The sequence below is a fragment of the Carcharhinus amblyrhynchos genome, unplaced genomic scaffold (genome assembly GCF_965287045.1).
Source record: "Carcharhinus amblyrhynchos unplaced genomic scaffold, sCarAmb.v2.hapA chromosome_102, whole genome shotgun sequence".
NCBI classification, from domain to species: Eukaryota; Metazoa; Chordata; class Chondrichthyes; order Carcharhiniformes; family Carcharhinidae; genus Carcharhinus; species Carcharhinus amblyrhynchos.
Genome location: NW_027649842.1, coordinates 365,586 through 383,289, shown reverse-complemented (window position 1 = coordinate 383,289; position 17,704 = coordinate 365,586). Strand labels below are relative to the sequence as shown.

The 17,704-nt window shown below is 49.4% G+C and overlaps 1 protein-coding gene across 1 annotated transcript in view; it reads left to right on the top strand.

The window, feature by feature from the left end:
- Positions 1 to 3,225: 3,225 nt before the first annotated feature.
- The window catches only part of ccdc22 (CCC complex scaffolding subunit CCDC22), a 33,274-nt gene continuing 18,795 nt past the window's right edge, over positions 3,226 to 17,704 (top strand). Inside the window, exons 1-8 of the mRNA XM_080182938.1 lie at positions 3,226 to 3,445; positions 5,503 to 5,680; positions 7,190 to 7,322; positions 10,824 to 10,930; positions 12,823 to 12,904; positions 13,554 to 13,723; positions 15,571 to 15,777; positions 17,029 to 17,097. Coding sequence (XP_080039064.1) covers positions 3,396 to 3,445; positions 5,503 to 5,680; positions 7,190 to 7,322; positions 10,824 to 10,930; positions 12,823 to 12,904; positions 13,554 to 13,723; positions 15,571 to 15,777; positions 17,029 to 17,097 — 996 coding nt within the window. The 5' untranslated portion in view covers positions 3,226 to 3,395. The remainder of the gene's footprint in view (positions 3,446 to 5,502; positions 5,681 to 7,189; positions 7,323 to 10,823; positions 10,931 to 12,822; positions 12,905 to 13,553; positions 13,724 to 15,570; positions 15,778 to 17,028; positions 17,098 to 17,704) is intronic.

Here is a 17,704-nt window from a genome sequence, read left to right as displayed (position 1 = left end):
TAACAGTGACTGGAGCAGTCATGTGCTAAAGACTCAATATATGGAACAGTCTGGGCAGGAGGAAGGTGTATTTACCCTCGTAGTCCAATTTGTACATAGTGTTAATAAAGTATATTTCAAGTAACTAACATTGAAGAGGTTAACTACACTGTTAACAAACCAAATAAAACACCATTCCAATGGAATGTTTAGATAAATCCGATTCCCACTCACAAAAAGAATAGAAGTTTTAGTCACTCTCCAAATTACAACCAGGTTTTATCTTCCAGGAATATTCTGTGTTCTTTGCTGATTTATTCTGTCTTCACTGTTGAGGTGAGGCTTTTTTCGAGTACCCTTTCTATTCAGATAAGGCTCTGAGGTAAAATCTATTAGCTGTGGCAGAGATAGTTGCTGGCTCTCTCTCCCTCTTTCTCTCTCTCTCTCTAATGCTATGTGCTTGGGCAAAGAGAGTGCAGCTGTTGGCTGAATGTGAGTGTGCCTCTGTGCTCTGTGCACTGTGATGTGGAGATGCTGGCGTTGGACTGGGGTAAAGAACATAACATAAGAAATAGGAGCAGGAGTAGGCCATCTAGCCCTTCGAGCCTGCCCCGCCATTCAATAAGATCATGGCTGATCTGAAGTGGATCAGTTCCACTTTCCCGCTTTCTCCCCATAACCCTTAATTCCCCTGTCTATCAGAAACCTATCTACCCATGACTTAAATATATTTAGCGAGGCAGCCTCCACCACTTCAACGGGCAGAGAATTCCAGAGATTCACCACCCTTTGAGTAAAGAAGTTCTTCCTCAACTCTGATCTAAACTGCCCCCCCCTTATCTTGAGGCTGTGCCCTCTAGTCCTGCTATCCTTTCTAAGCGGGAAGAATCTCTCTACCTCTACCCTATCCATCCCCTTCATTATCTTATACGTCTCTATAAGATCCCCCCTCATCCTTCTAAACTCCAATGAGTACAGACCCAGTCTATTTAGTCTCTCTTCATAGTCCAACCCCCTCATCTCCAGTATCAGCCTAGTGAACCTCCTTTGCACTCCCTCCAAGGCCAAAATATCCTTGCGCAAGTTCGGCGACCAAAACTGCACACAGTACTCCAGCTGCGGCTTCACCAGTACCCTCTACAGTTGCAACAAGACCTCCCTACTTTTATATTCTATCCCCCTTGCTATAAAGGAAGAAGTCTGACAACACCAGGTTAAAGTCCAACAGGTTTATTTGGTAGCAAACGCCACCAGCTTTCGGAGTGAGCGGGAGTTTTATTCACAAACAGGGCATATAAAAACACAAACTCAATTTACAAAATAATGGTTGGAATGTGAGTCTTTACAGGAATTCAAGTCTTAAAGGTACAGACAATGCGAATGGAGAGAGGGTTAAGCACAGGTTAAAGAGATGTGTATTGTCTCCAGGCAGGACAGTTAGTGAGATTTTGCAAGCCCAGTCGTAGGGGTCAACCATTATTTTGTACATTGAGTTTGTGTCTTTATATGCCCTGTTTGTGAATAGAACTCCCACTCACCTGAAGGGGCAGCGTTCCAAAAGCTAGTGGCTTTTGCTATCAAATAAACCTGTTGGACTTTAACCTGGTGCTGTGAGACTTCTTACTGTGCACTGTGGAAGAAGCAATTACTGTCAGGCTCTCTGGAGCTGGGAGCTGGCTATTACACCCCTGAACACATAGCAACATCCCCCACAGCAGGATGGGTTTACAAGTTACCAAAACATCAAATTTAAATCTAATAGGCTCCTGTTATTCAAATGCATAGTTTAAATTGATTGGTTAAAATACACAAACAACCTGTCGTCTTAGCAACACTACTGCCTAATCACGGAACACCATGTTTCACTCTGGGTCTCTCCACGTGTTTGCATTTCGCATCTGTTTTTAACAGACCATGCAACTTTATATCTCTTAGCATTTTACAATTTTTTAAAGTCATTTCACAAACACTATCTTCACTACCAGACTTACTCATGTATAGAGGGAAACCTTCCCAGTCGAGGACTAAGCTGGTAGCAGTGGTGTTGACACCAATCTAACATTGATTTGCTGCCATTGATGGAACCATGGTGAGGAACTTGAATAATTACAGTTCACAGCGAGAATCTGTAAACTTACCTCCCTGGGAGGCACACTGAGGATTGGAGGCGATGTCACCATCAGTCGAGCCACCTTGATGCTGTTCAGAGAGGTCAACATTGGAAGGTGTGATTACAGGGCCAGTCTCTCTTTAAGACTAATTAAAGGGACAAGGTCTCTTTCAGATTGATCACAGGGACAGGGACCCTTTCAGACTGATCATGAGGACAGAGTTTCTTTAAGACTGATTTAGGGGTGGCACCATGGCACGGTGGTTAGCACTGCTGCCTCACGGCGCCAAAGGTCAATGTTCGATTCCTGCCTCGGGTCATTGTCTGTGCAGAGTCTGCACGTTCTCCCTGTGCCTGCATGGGTTTCCCCCACAATCCAAAGATGTTTGGGTTAGGTGGAATTTCCATGCTAAATTGCCCCTCAGTGTCAGGAGGATTAGAACAATAAATACATGGAGTCATGGGGATAGGACCTGGGTGGGATTGCTGCTGGTGCAAGCTCCATGGGCTGAATGGCCTCCATCTGCACTGCAAGGATTCCAGGATCACAGAGCTTGGGTCCCTTTCAGACTGATGACAGACACGTGGCCCCTTTAAGACTGATCACAGGGGTGGGGTCCCTTTGAGCTTGATCATAGGGAAGGGGCCCCTTTAAGACTGATCACAGGGACGGGGTCACTTTGACACTGATTACAAGGACAGGGCTCCCTTTAAGACTGATCACAGGGATGGGGTCACTTTAAGACTGAACACAGGGTTGGGGCCCCTTTAAGACTGGTGACAGGGATGGGTGACTTTAAGACTGATCACTGGTACAGGGTCCCTTTTAGACTGATTACCAGGGGTGGGGCCCCTTTAAGACTGACCACAGGAATGGGGTCCCTTTAAGACTGAACACAGGGACACTTCAGTGGAGTGGAGTGGGGTGGGGTGGGGTGGAGTGGAGTGGGGTGGAGTGGAGTGGGGTGGAGTGGAGTGGGGTGGGGTGGGCGGTGGGCGGCGGGGCGCCTGGTGGTTCGGAGGTGAGGGGATGTGAGGAGAGGAGAAGACTACCGGGGGAGGGGATCACCGGAAGTTGTCTCGGATGCGGTAAAAACTACAGCTCCCGGCAGCACCCGGAGGCAGAGCCTCACTTCCGGTCTCGGGACTTCCGGTGAAAAGGCGGCGACCGAAAAATAGAGAAACGTTATAATATCCAGTTATAAACATAACCAGCCCGGAGTGTGAGAGACAGGGATAGGGGAATGTACAGAGAGAGGGGAGACAGGTAGACACCGGCTCAGTGAGGGGGAGGCGACTCGGGGCCATGGAGGAGGTGGACCGCATCCTGATCCGCGCCCTGGCGCAAACCGGCAGGTCAGTGACACCCCCTCCCCCACCCCCCCATCTCCCCCAGACACCCCCCTCCCCCATCCGCCCATCCCCCCTCCCCCACCCCCCATCTCCCCCAGACACCCCCCTCCCCCATCCCCCCCTCCGCTCCCCCCATCCGCCCATCCCCCCTCCCCCACCCCCTCCCCCCCAGACACCCCCCTCCCCCATCCGCCCATCCCCCCTCCCCCACCCCCCATCTCCCCCAGACACCCCCCTCCCCCATCCCCCCCTCCGCTCCCCCCATCCGCCCATCCCCCCTCCCCCACCCCCTCCCCCCCAGACACCCCCACCCCCTCCCCCCCAGACACCCCCCTCCCCCATCCCCCCCACCCCCCATCTCCCCCCTCCCCTCCCCCCATCTCCCCCAGACATCCCCTCCCCCCCCCATCTCCCCCAGAGAACACCCCCCCTCTCTCCCCTCCCCCGGACCACCCCCCCCTCTCCCCCGGACCAGGCAGTCTCTTACCCCCACTTACTCTTTTCCAATCTTCACTGCCCCCATCCTGAACCATCAGGGACCTCACCACCTGCTACCCCCTCCCCGCCCCCCCCACCAGACACCGTCCTCCCACCTAACTGACCCTTTCTGGTGGGAGTTCACGTCATTTTAATATGATAGTGTGGACTTAATGGGCCGAAGGGCCTCTTCTGCACCGTATGATTCTCTGATCGACAGGAACTCTTAAGCTGTATGGGGACAGTTGGCGTCAAAGCGGTTGACGTTTTTGATCAGACATGAATGTAATGAATGGTGGATCAGGCTTGATGGGCTGAATGGCCTACTCCGATTCCTTTCTATGCTCATTCCATGAGTGCCAGGTATTGCCTTCAATCAGAGAGAATGTAATCATTGGCATTGCTGAATCCCCCACTATCAACATCCTGGGGATTATCATTGACCAGAAACTGAACTGGGACTCGGCCATATAAATACTGTGGGTACCAGAGCAGGTCAGAGTCTGGGAATCCTGCAGCAAGTAACTCCTTATCACTCCCCATGGGGGGGCACGGTAGCACACTGGTTAGCACTGCTGCTTCACAGCTCCAGGGAGTTGCGTTCGATTCCTGGCTTGGGTCACTGTCTGTGTGGAGTTTGCACGTTCTCCTTGTGTCTGTGTGGGTTTCCTCCAGGTGCTCCGGTTTCCTCCCACGGTCCAAAGACGTGCGGGTTAGGTTGGCTGTGTTAAATTGCCCCTTACTGTCCTGGGATGCTTAGGTTAGAGGGATTAGTGGGTAACGTGTGGGGATAGAGGGATGGAATTGTGGTCGGTGCAGACTTGATGGGCCGAATGGCCTCTTTCTGTACTGTAGGGTTTCTATGATTCCCCAAAGCCTGTCCATCACCTACAAGGCACAAGTCAGGAGCGTGATGGAATACTCCCCACTTGCCTGGATGGCTCCAACAACACTCCAGAAGCTCAACATCCAGGACAAAGTAGCCCCCGCTCGATTGACACACTAACTACAAACACTCCCTCCCTCCACCACCGATGCTTAGTGACAGCCGTGTGCACCGTCTACAAGATGCGCTGCAGCGACTCTCCGAGGCTCCTTCGGCAGCACCTTCCAAACCCACTACCTCTACCATCTAGAAGGACAAGGCAGCAGATACCTGGGGAACACCCCCCACCTGGAGGTTCCCCTCCGGGACACCCACTATCCCGACTTGGAAATGTATTGGCTGTTCTTTTACTGTGTCTGGGGTCGAAATTCTGGAATTCCCTCCCTAACAGCACCGTGGGTGTACCTACACCACAATGGACTGCACCAGGTTCAAGATGGCAGCTCATCCCCCACCTTCTCAAGGGGCAATTAGGGATGGGGGATAAATGACGAAAGATGGCCACGTTCCTAGAACAGATGGAAAATAAAAAGTCATTCAGTCTTCGCTGATTTCAAACCATTCCCTCCACCCCACCCCCCACCCCCATCTCAAACACGGTTCCCATACTGAATGTTCCCGTGTGTCTGGTTTCCTGATGTGGGGACGGGGGGCAAACCAATATTTGATTTACATTAAACCACCTCTCCTTCCGCAGTGCTATCCCGGAGGATGTGGAAAGCATCAAACAGTTTTCCACGGAGTTGATCGTGGAGTCAGTCGTCCGATGCTTGCGAATCATCGACCCCCCTCTGGGAAATGGCATCAGCCACTTGCTTCCGCCGGGAATGTCGGCCAGGTTCAGGATTGGCATGAGCCTGGCACAGGCTTGTCAGGTCAGTGCTGCACAGAGTCTCTGCAGAGCTCCTTTCTGCCCCTCGCGCGAAGGTTCGTGGTTAGTTAGGAGGCACAGAACAGCCTCCACACCACCCTGCCCCCCAGGGCTATGGGCCAAGTGCTGGTAAGTGGGATTAGGTGTGTTCCTAACATGTCGGTGCGGACTCGATGGGCTGAAGGGTCTCTGTGATTCATTCAGCCCATCGTGGTTGCACTGGTTCTCCAAACGAGCATTGTGACTTAGTGCTGTTTGTGTGTCTTTTCTCCCGTACCCTGTACATTGTTTCTATTCAAATAATCATCTAATGGCCTGTGGAATACCTTGAGTAAATCTGCCTGCAACACGTTCCAGACCCCAACACTCACTACTTGCATCACATTTGCAAATTAGTATCCTCTCTCATTCTCAATCCTTTTCTAAGCGGGAACAGTTTCTCCCTATCTCCTCTGTCCAGCCCCCTCATGATTTTGAATATTTCTTGTTTAATCTCCTCTCAGCTGCCTTCTCGTAGTCATGCACCGCAGAAAAGGCCCTTTGGCCCATCGAGTATTCCAGATTCTCACCACCCTCTGAGTGAAAAGTTTTTTTTCCCTCAAATCTTCTCTGAATCTCCTGCCCCTCACCCTAAAACTCTGCCCCCTTGTGATTGACCCCCTCAACAATGGGAACAGTGCCCATACCCCTCATAATCTTATACGCTTCAATTAAGTTCCCCCCTCAACTTCCTCTGCTCTAAAGCACGGTGTTGTAGTGGATAGTATCACTGTCCAACAACTCCAGATATCTGGGTTCGATTCCCAGCTTGGGTCACTGTCTGTGTGGAGTTTGCACATTCTCCCTGTATCTGCGTGGGTTTCCTCCAGGTGCTCCAGTTTCCTCCCACAGTCCAGAAATGTGTGGGTTAGGTTGATTGGCTGTACTAAATTGCTCCTTAGTGTTAGGGGGCTATATGTGCAGTTACGGGGATTGGGATTGTGGTCAGTGCAGGTTCGATGGCCAAATGGCAGCCTTCTGCGCTGTCTGATACTATCTTTCTAAAGAAAGCAGTCCAAGCCTATCCAATCTCCTTGTAGCTCAAAGGCTCCATCCTGATGAACCTCCTCTGTATCCCTTCTAGTGCTGTCACATCCTTCCTACAGTAAGGTGAACAGAACTGCACACAGTACTCCAGCTGTGGCCTAGCCAACGCTCTGTACAGCTCCAACATTACCTCCTTGCTCTTATACTCTGTGCTGCAATTGATTAAAACAAGTATCCTAAATGCCTTCTTAACTGCCCTATTCACCTGCTCTGCCGACTTCAGGGATCCGTGAATAATTACCGCAAGATCCGCTGTTTCCTCTGAGCTCTTCCAAGGGGGAGCAGTCCCACGCCTCTCCAATCCACCTTCATAACTGAAGCTATGATTCCGGTTGAACGTTTGTCCGGTTACTGTTCTCCGACACTGTGGATCGGCGGGGTTGCTGTCGAGGCTGAATAAATTCCAGTTCTGTTTGTCCGGCTTTAGGATCTGGGATATCAGGGGGACATCGGCTACCAGACTTTCCTGTACAGTAACGAACCCGAGATCCGCCGTCTCCTCATGTTCCTGGTGGAGAAGTTGCCTCGGGACAGTGTGGATTCCGTACACCAGCCAGCAGGTTAGATCCAGAGTGGAACTCCGCTCCAATGTTTATGGAGGCGTTCAAAATTACGGGAGGTCTGGACTGGGTAAAGGGCCTGTTATCAGAGCTATAAGGATATTTGGATACAGCATTTGTGAGTGATAGATCCTTTATTGCCGCCTTATCGATTAGGAGGGGAGAACTGAAGAATTCCTCAGACTGCTCTGCACATTTGTGTACGGTCGGCTTATTATAGGGCACAACTTGTAGTAAAGATACTTGTTTCTAGTCATGCACACCAGTAAATCATATGCTTGCAATATAAAGAGGTAGGCCCAAGACAATAGCTGCTTAATCACTTCCCATCAGTAATGTCATAATTTTTAGTGGTAGACGGATGGAATGTTCATTCAGTCAATGGTCACTTAATCACCTCATCATTACAGTTTTGGCACTGTTTGCAAGGACATTCAGCTGTGTCCTGTTGATCGATATAGTGCCACATCCCCTTTGTCTGCGCTGACTATTTCAGGTACGTGCAGAGACAGCCAGTCTGCAGTGAGGATGCTGCTAATTTTCCTGGCCACTCGCTCAGCTCAGTTCTCTCCCGCACCGTGCCTGCCTGCGAAAGAATCGAGAGTGCGAAAGGCTCAGATTTAAGGTGACTGGAAAAAGGAGACAGCGAGCGCTTAAGGTCTAGATGACACTTTAAAAAAATTTTTTAATGGGGTGTGAGTGTCATTGGATGAACCAGCACTGTGCCCGTCCCTAATTGCCCTTGAACTGAGTGGCTTGCTTCGCCATTTTGAAGGGGGGAGTAGGGAGTTGTGTGAACCTCATTGCAGCGTGGGGGTCTGGAGTCACGTGGTAACATTAGCTTCCTGAATTGGATATAACCAAGTTTAAATTTAAAAGGCAGGTGATGTTGCTAATTTCATATACATTTGACTGTGTAACTTGGTGCAGGACATAAATAAGCCAGCTTTCTTAATTTCTCAAGTAAAGAGTTAGTTTACTGCTAAAACTCACAGGTACTGACACTCAGTGAAAGATTTGAAATGTAGAAATCACAGAATCCCGACAGCACAGGAGGAGGCCATTTGGCTAATCGCATCTGCACCGACCACAATCCTACCCAGGCTCTGTGCCCATAACCCCACACATTTACCCTGCCAATCCCCCTGACGTTAGGGTCAATTTAGCATGGCTAATCAACCTAACCTGCATGTCTTTGGACTGTGGGAGGAAACCCATGCAGACACTGGGAGAATGTGCAGACTCCACGCAGACAGTGACCCAAGGGTGGAATTGAACCTGGGTGCCTGACGCTATGAGACAGCAGCGCTAACCACTGTGCCACCCAGCAACTCTCAAAAATGTGAAAAGAACACATACAATGTCTATAAACATGCCAAAAGAAATAAAACACTGTTGTATCAGATGTAAAAGCTTAGCCAAGTAACAGGGAGATAGTGCTTAGTGTGCATATCATTGGATGGTTAATCCAGAGCTCCAGGCCAGTGATCTGGGACGACTTGGGTGCGAATCCCACCACAACAGCTGGGGGAATTTAAACTCCATTAATAATTCTGGACTTGAAAGTGAGTCTCAGTAATGGTGTCCACGACAACTATCACCGCTTGTCAGTTAACAAAAGACTCCCATTTGGTTCACTAGTGTCCTTTAGGGAAGGAAATCTGCTGTCCTGACCTGGTCTGGCTGACCTGTGACCCCAGAGCCACAGCAATGTGGTTGACCCTTAATTGTCCTTCTGAAATGACCCGAGTGAGACAGTCAGTACAACGGCAACTAGGATTGGGCAAGAAATACTGACCCGTCTGCCCACACCCAGAGGAAGGATAAAGGGGAAAAGTAAATACAATGGAATGTATATTCAATGCTGAGTGGCCTCTTCTCTCAGTGGGGCCGCTGTCTGTAATCGTGGTTAGTTGTTTCCCTTCAGGAACTATTAGTTTGCAGCAATGATGTCTTCAGGTGGGTTTTTCAAATCTCACAGCTTTGATGAGAGAGATTTCTGAGAACGAGATGGAGTGATGCCATTGGCTCTGTGGCAGCCATGACTATTGAAAATTCAAAATCTTGCACCCGAGCTGGGTGATGTGGCCGTCTCTGTGCTCTGCAGACTTTGGGTCTCTGTGATGCAGCTCGAGTTGTGGTGGCACAGTGGTTAGCACTGCTGCCTCACAGAGTCAGGGACCCGGGTTCGATTCCCAGCTTGGGTCACTCTGTGGAGTCTGCGTATTCTCCCTGCGTCTGCATGGGTTTCCTCCGCTGCCTCCCTCACACTCCAAACATGTGCAGATTAGGTGGATTGACCATATTAAAATTGCCCCTTAGTGTAGTGGAGGAGGCTAGCTAGGATAAAATGCATGGGGATAGGGCCTGTGTGAGATTGTGGTTGGTGCAGACTCGATGGGCTGAATGGCCTCCTTCTGCACTGCAGGGATTCTGAGAGTCCTGCACAGATACAATATAGTAGCTGCAGTAGAATAGTGAGCTTTGTTTAGGAATTTGGAAACAGTTCAATGAGTCTGTGTTTTCTAGTAAATAACTTTATAAATGAATATTTTAAGTAACAGGTCCTTGCAAGTTAAAACGATATTGACAGCTTTCCGTATTGAGTGTGCTCGGGGTACTTTAACTTAGAAATGTAAGCATCGAAACTAGAAGCAGGAGGAGGCCATTTGGCCCTTCGAGCCTGCTCCCCCATTCATTTTGATCATGGCTGATCATCAAATTCAATATCCTGATCTCCCCCCGCCCATATTCCTTGATCCCTTTAACCCCAAGAGTGATATCTAATTTCTTTTTGAAATCACACAACGTTTTGGCTTCAACTACTTTCTGTGGGAGTGAATTCCACACATTCCCCACCCTCTGGGGGAAGAAATTTCTCCTCACCTCAGTTCTAAAAGGTTTCCCCCTTATCCTCAAACTCTGACCCCTAGTTCTGGACCCCCCCCACCATCAGGAACATTCTTTCTGAATCTACCCGGTCTAACCCTGTTAGAATTTTATAAGTTTCTATCAGATCCCCTCTCACTCTTCCAAACTCCAGTGAATATAATCCTAACCGACTCAGTCTCTCCTCGTATGACAGACCTGCCATTCCCAGGAACCAGCCTGGTAAATCTTCACCATACTCCCCCTATAACAAGGACATCCTTCCTCAGATAAGGAGACCGAAACTGCTCACAATACTCCAGGTGTGGCCTCACCAATGCCCTGTACAATTGCAGTAAAACATCCCCATCCCTATCCCTATACTCAAATCCTTTCGCAATGAAAGACAACGTACCATTTGCTGCCTTCACTGCCTGCTGTAGCTGCGCGCTTATTTTGTGAGAGAAGGGACTTCGGATGGAGAAATGGGGCAGGTTTGGAAATGATGAATGGAGAAAGGAGCGTGGCGTATTTAAAGTTTGGGTATTGGAGCTGACGGTGATAGGGAAGTGGCTGTGAGCGTGTGGCAGTTTGGTGCTCTCTGTTTCTAACCTGGTCCTGCTCCTGTGCCAGGGAAATCTGTGGTGCTACAACGTTCCATTTCGTCCCAAATCAAGCAGCAACTCTCTGCACCGTGGGTTCCACCTTCACTCCGGACCCCCTCCCTGCTGCGGATTCAGGTGAGTGTGGGTCTTTGCTCTTCCCGTCTCCGAGCAGAACGGTGCGGTCTTCAGCACGGTTTTGTGGCATCTCTGAAGACGTTTGACTTTTTTTGCTCCCACTCCTGCTGGAGTTTATTGTATTCACAGGATACCATTCGGCCCATGTTGGCACCATCTCTATACTAGACAATTTGCATTACCCTCCACTCTTTGGCCCGCTCTGCGCTCCTCTGCCTGCCCTGCCTCTGGCTGCTCTGTGCTCTTCTGCCCTGACACTGTGGAGAAGTCACACAGTCAGAGAGGTTTACAGCATGTAAACAGGCCCTTCAGCCCAACTTGTCCATGTCGCCTTATTTTAAACCCCTAAGCTAATCCCACTTGCTTGTGTTTGGCCCATATCCCTCTATACCCATCGTACCCATGTAACTATCTAAATACTTTTTAAAAGACAAAATTGTACCATCTCTGCTACTGCCTCTGGCAGCTCGTCCCATATACTCACCACCCTCTGTGTGGAAAAAATTGCCCCTCTGGACCCTTTTGTATCTCTTCCCTCTCGCCTTAAACCTATGCCCTCTAGTTTTATACTCCCCTATCTTTGGGAAAAGATATTGACTACCTAGCTGATCTGTGCCCCTCATTATTTTATAGACCTCTATAAGATCACCCCTCAGCCTCCTACACTCTGGAGGAAAAATGTCCCAGTCTATTCAGCCTCCCCTTATAACTCAGTTACAGCATAGAAGGCAGCCATTTGGCCCATCTGATTCATGCCAGCCCAATGACTCCCAAATGCCCTTCGTAATTCCACCTCCTTCAGCGCTAACCCACTTCCAGACCCCACAAACTCTCTGGAAGTAAATCTTTCTTTCCCTTTCTCTCAGTGGCAAATATTCCATTGATGACTCTAGTGTTTGCTAATACAGTTTCAGAAACTCCGTGTAATCTCATTTTACACTTTCCCATGGAGTTTGCAAAAGTTCTAATGCACCCAGGGAGGGGGGTGGGAGAAGGAGGGCAACAATGTGCGCTGCCCCATGGAATGTGTGGGGGTGGGAGGGGCATGGTGAGGAGGGGGGCTGGGGAGGGCTTGTCACAGTGTGCCCGTGGAGGAGATAGGGAAGGGGAGGTAGCGGTGTGCCCTGCCCTTGTGATGGGGGAGGTGGGTATCGTGGTGCTCCCCCTATGGAGGGGGTGGCACTGTGCCGCACTCTGCCCTGCACGTTCAGATGTATGGAGGGCAGAGTTTGTCCAGCTGCATCGTGTCCTGTGAACCCCCCACATTCCCACCACTTCCTTCCTTCCCTGAACTGATTGTAAAGCTGTCTAATTAGACATCAATCACAGAAACCATATCTCCACCTGCAAGTTTCTCTCTGAGCCACTCACCACCCTGACTTGGAAATGTGCTGGCTGTTCCTTCGCAGTTACTGGGTCAAAATCCTGGAATTCCCTCCCAGACTGCATTGTGGGTCAACCCATAGAACATTCCCGGTTCGATTCCTGGCTCAGGTCACTGTCTCTGTGGAGTCTGCACATTCTCCCTCCGTGTCTGCGTGGGTTTCCTCCCACAGTCCAAAAGACGTGCTGGCTAGGGTGCATTGACCATGATAAATTCTCCCTCAGTGTACCCGAACAGGAGCCGGAGTGTGGGGACCAGAGGATTTGCACAGTAACTTCATTTCGGTGTTAACATAAGCGTTGCTTGTGACACTAATAAATAAACACTAAGAAAAACTTTAAGGCAGCTCATCACCACCTTCTCAAAGGCAACTAGGGATGAGTATTAAATGCTGGTCTAGTCAGCGATGCCCACATGTCCCTCAAATGAATAATAAAGTCTCCAAGAGTAACAGAAGCCACAATCTGCGGTGCAGGCGGTTATAAAACTGCTTTTGGTTTTGTTGCAGAGTTCTCGTCTGATGCAGAAGTTCCGATCTCAGCCTCTCAGTTTAGCCGAACATGATTACATTGGGAAGAGAATTCCGAAAGGTGAAGTATGATCACTGTAGCAGGGTGAAGTTCCTCCATGAGCGCGCCACTGCATTCACTGAGGTTTAGAGAGCTTTCAGGCTGAAAATACATGATCTCTTGCACTTCTGTCGATGATGACAGGGAGCTGGGGGCACAGGCAGCAAGGCCGGGGGGGGGGCCAGTTTGCTGGGGAGATGCAGCCTAACTGTACCTCACTGGTTAACACCATGAGGCGCACAGGCGCTCTGCTGTAGGTACAACGTAACTGGTAATGGGTCGAAGGGTTATGGGGAGAAGGCAGGAAAATGGGGAAGAGGAGCATGTCAGCCATGATCGCATGGCGGAGCAGACATGATGGGCCGAATGGCTTAATTCTGCTCTTACGTTTTAACTTATGAACCCCTGGAACCGGGCGACGTTGCCTCGGTTTGACAGTCAGTGGAAGACCCGCAAATTTGACTCCCTCAGCAACTGCCTCCCCCACCCCCGGTGTTGACCTCGATTTCTGTGCCCGCACCCTGGAGCTGGGGACTGAGAGGAGGCTTCAGATTCTGAGGTGAGTGCATTCCCCCTCTCAGCCACACCCAGACATGTACAAAAAGTTATTTCATCTTGCCATCAGATTCTGAGTTGAAATGTGCTGACTGCATTGTATTTTGTTCTGTAGAAGCCAAGGAGTATTACGATCACTACCTCCCTCCCGTCACGGCCCAGCTCTGCAACCATCGCCTCACCGCTGCCTCGCTGCTGGAGCGAGCCGTCACTGATCTGAGCGCTGTTCAGGAGTGGGAGGCAGAATGGAACACTCAGGGCCTAATGTCCCGCCTTTCCCCAGGGGTACGTGTCAGTGTCAATGTCCCACCCTCTCTCAGTAACATTCTGCCCTGTGGTTTCAGCAGCCAGTGGGTGGGAGAGGCTGTCGAGCTTTATATCAAGAAAACTTGGAGTGACACGGTGGCACAGCACTGCTGCCTCACAGCACCAGGGACCCGGGTTCGATTCCCAGCTTGGGTTACTGACTGTACGTTCTCCCTGTGTCTGCATGGGTTTCCTTCGGGTGCTCTGGTTTCCTCCCGCTGTCTGAAAGATGTGCTGGTTAGATGGTTTGGCCATGATCTGTCGGAGGTGATGTTCCCCTCCAGACTGGCCTAAGCTCTCCCTTTCAGGGACTCTGTTTTAGATTCACACTCTTGTGGGAGGAATGCCGCTTCCTGCCCTAACAAGCCTGACCAGGAACCCGGTTTTATACAATGCAAACTGTTTCAGCCTGCCTTGAGAAAGGAATGCTGGATACTGGGAATTATGAATAGAGTCATAAAAGGTTTACAGCATGGAAACAGGCCCTTTGGCCCAACTTGTTCATGATGTCCTTTTCAACCACTAATCCCAATTGCCCACGTTTGGCCCATACCCCTCTACACCCATCTTACCCACGTAACTATCTAAATGCTTTTTAAAAGACAAAATTGTACCTCCTCCACCACTACCTCTGGCAGCTTGTTCCAGACACTCACCACCCTCTTGCCCCATGGACCCTTTTGTATCCCTCCCCTCTCACCTTAAACCTATGCTCTCTCGTTTCAGAGTTCCCTGCCTTTGGGATAAGATGTTGATTAGCTAGCTGACCCATGCCCTTCATTATTTGTCTGAACACTGGGGATTAGTCCTGGTGACTCTCCCCTGTACCCCTTCCTGAACCCCAACAGCACCCACACAGAAGAGGCCAAACCTGGCCACAACTTTGTTCAAGGCTGTGCCTTGGCCTTGGAGCACCCACGTTATCCTATTCCATTGCAACATTGCTCACTTACCCTCAGACTAATGCAGAAGTGGCTGAATGGTGGACAGCAGAGAATACTGGTCAATGGATATTTTTCGGGCTGGAGGAAGATTTGTTGTGGTGTTCCCCAGGGGTCGGTGTTGGGACCCTTGCTTTACCTGATATATTAATGATCTAGATATTGACGTAGAGGGGGCAATTCCAAAGTTTGTGTTTGATTTCAAGCTTGGAAGTGTGAAGAGAGCAGTGTAGAACTTCAAAAGGACATAGACAAGTTGGTGGAATGGGCGCGCTGCACAGACAAAGCATACCGTTCATAGAGAAGGAAAGGAGACGGTGCAGAATGTAGTGTTACAGTCATAGCTAGGGTGTAGAGAAAGATCAGTTTAATACGAGGTAGGTCCATTCACATGTTTGGTGGCAGCTGGGAAGAAGCTGTTCTTGAGTCGATGTTTCTATTGAACTAATCAGATGTGCAGGGGAATGATAAATCACGATGTTCCTTAGGGGAGCCAATGCAGACATGATGGTCTGTGTTGCATAGATTCTGTGGCATCTGCACTGGAACATCCCCAGTCTCATAGGCCCCCACCTCCAATATTGGTCTGAGATCTCGTGAGGCTTCCTGCTGTATTTAGTAGAATTTTAAAGGGATTGTTCTCTTTTAAAGTTTTGAACCTTTGTGTTGACAAACAGCATCTGGGCATTTTTCACTGCTAACAGCCTCCTCCTCCTGCTCAGTTTACCTCCCAGTATTGATTTCTTTTCTCCGTAACTTGGGTTTATAATTTCCCTGCTCCGTCTGGTATTATGTAGCCAGTTTGGGTTGTTTCTGGTTATTGTACACACTCCCGTGCGTCAAAAAGCTTTTTTCTTCCCCCCCCTCGCTTTTCCTTTTTTTCAGGAATACAGAACAAGGAAAAGCCAGAGGCTGCAGAAACGGATTCAGGAACACATGCAGCAGAACATTCCTCACGGCTACGGGACGCAGAATTCACTGCCTTCCGACCCTGACCTGACGCACCTACTCCAGTCCTACAGCTCCGGAAAGGCAGCCCCCAGCACCAAAGGTTCCCGCTTCACACACGCCGAGAAGTTCACCTTCACAGAGGTAAGAATGGGATTTATTTCCAGCTACTTGGGAGACCTCTGCAAAACGGGGCACAGAAAGTAGAAAATAAGCAGGAGGTTTTGTTGCAATTGTACAGGGCATTTATGGGTTCCTCACCTACAATACTGCATACAGTGTTGGTCCTCTTATCACAGTGGTTAGCGCTGCTGCCTCACGGTGCCAGGGTTCGATTCCCGGCTTGGGTTACTGTCTGGAGTCTCCGTGTTTGCGTGGGTTTCCTCTGGGTGCTCCAGCTTCCTCCCACAGTCCAAAGATATGCGGGTTAGGTGGATTGGCCATGCTAAATTGCCCGAGTGTCAGGGGGAACTAGTTAGAGTAAATGTATGGGGATGGGGCCTGGGTGGGATTGTGGTCAGTGCAAACTCGATGGGCTGAATGGCCCCTTCTGCACTATAGGGATTCTATAAGTAACAATGGAGGTGGTCCAAAGGAGGTTCATCAGGCTAATTCCTGGGATGAGAGGGTTGTCCTATCGAGAGAGACTGAATAGGTCCTTGGAGTTTAGAAGAGTGAGGTATGACCTTATTTGAACATACAAGATCCTGAGGGGGCTTGAGAGGATAGATGGTGAGATGTTTTCGCGAGTGGGAGAATCTTGGACAAGGGGACATGTTACATTTATCGCATCCCTACAGTGCAGAAGCAGCCCATTCGGCTGATCGAGTTAGTACCGACTGCAATCCCACCCAGGCCCTATCCCTGTAACTTCACATATTTACCCTACCTAGTCCCCCTCACACTAAGGGGCAATTCAGCATGACCAATCTTTGGACTGTGGGAGGAAACCCACACAGACACAGGGAGAACGTGCAAGCTCTGCACAGGCAGTGATCCAAGCCAGGAATCTAACCCTGGCGCTGTGAGGCAGCGCTGCTAACCACTGTGCCACCCAACTGAGGTGCGAATGTCTTCTCGCAAAGGGTGGTGAATCTCTGGGATTCTCTAACTCAAAGGGTAGTGGAGGCTGAATCGTTAGAAATATTTAAATTGGAGGTGGATAAATATTTGATAGATGGAGGAATAGAGGGCCCTGGGGAATTGGCACAGAAAAGGAGCTGAGGCCGACATAGCTTAGCCAAGATGATATTGAATGGCGGGGCAGGTTTGAGGGGCTGAATGGCCTACCCCTGCTTCTATTTCTAGTGTTTTTGATCCCACGGTCACCTGTAAACCTCTACTGGTTTGTGCCTCTTGTGTCCCATACTGTCTCCCTCTGCTTGTTTTTACCAGGAGACAGAGCAGATGGTTTGTCAGCTGGAGGCAGCTGGAAGCACTTTATCATCGCGGGAATCTGAGGAGGTGAGAACTCAGTCGTCTGCTACTTGTGCCTGTAAATGTCCTAAAGATCTTGGGGATTGTGGGTCTTAAACAAGAAGAAAAAAGTATAGTTTGCACGTGTAGATTCAAACTAACAACAATGGGTTTATTGAGTTTTTTTCCTGTATAGAGGACAAACAAAGTAAAACAGCAGCCTGTGCAACACCCCAATGACAGTGCTATCAAATCATGTGATCAGTTCTTAAAGCAGCCATTTGAGTATATAACAGTTCTGATACGATCTGATAATGTGCTGATTGGTACAGTGGGCAGATTAAAGTTGGTAAGAAGTCTGACAACACCAGGTTTAAGTTAGAGATGTGTATTGCCTCTTGACAGTACAGTAAATGAGGTTTTGCAAACCCAGACAAGTTATGGGGGTTACAGATAGTGCGACATGATCCCTGTTGAGAGCGTCCTCGTGTGCAGAACTTGGCTATAGGAGACAATACACATCTCTTTAACCTGTGCTTAATGCTGTTTCCACTCACATTGTCGGCATCTTTAAGACCTGAACAGCAGGTTAGGTGTAAAGACTCACATTCTAATCAGTAATCTGTAAACTGTCTGTGCTTTATATGCTCTGTCT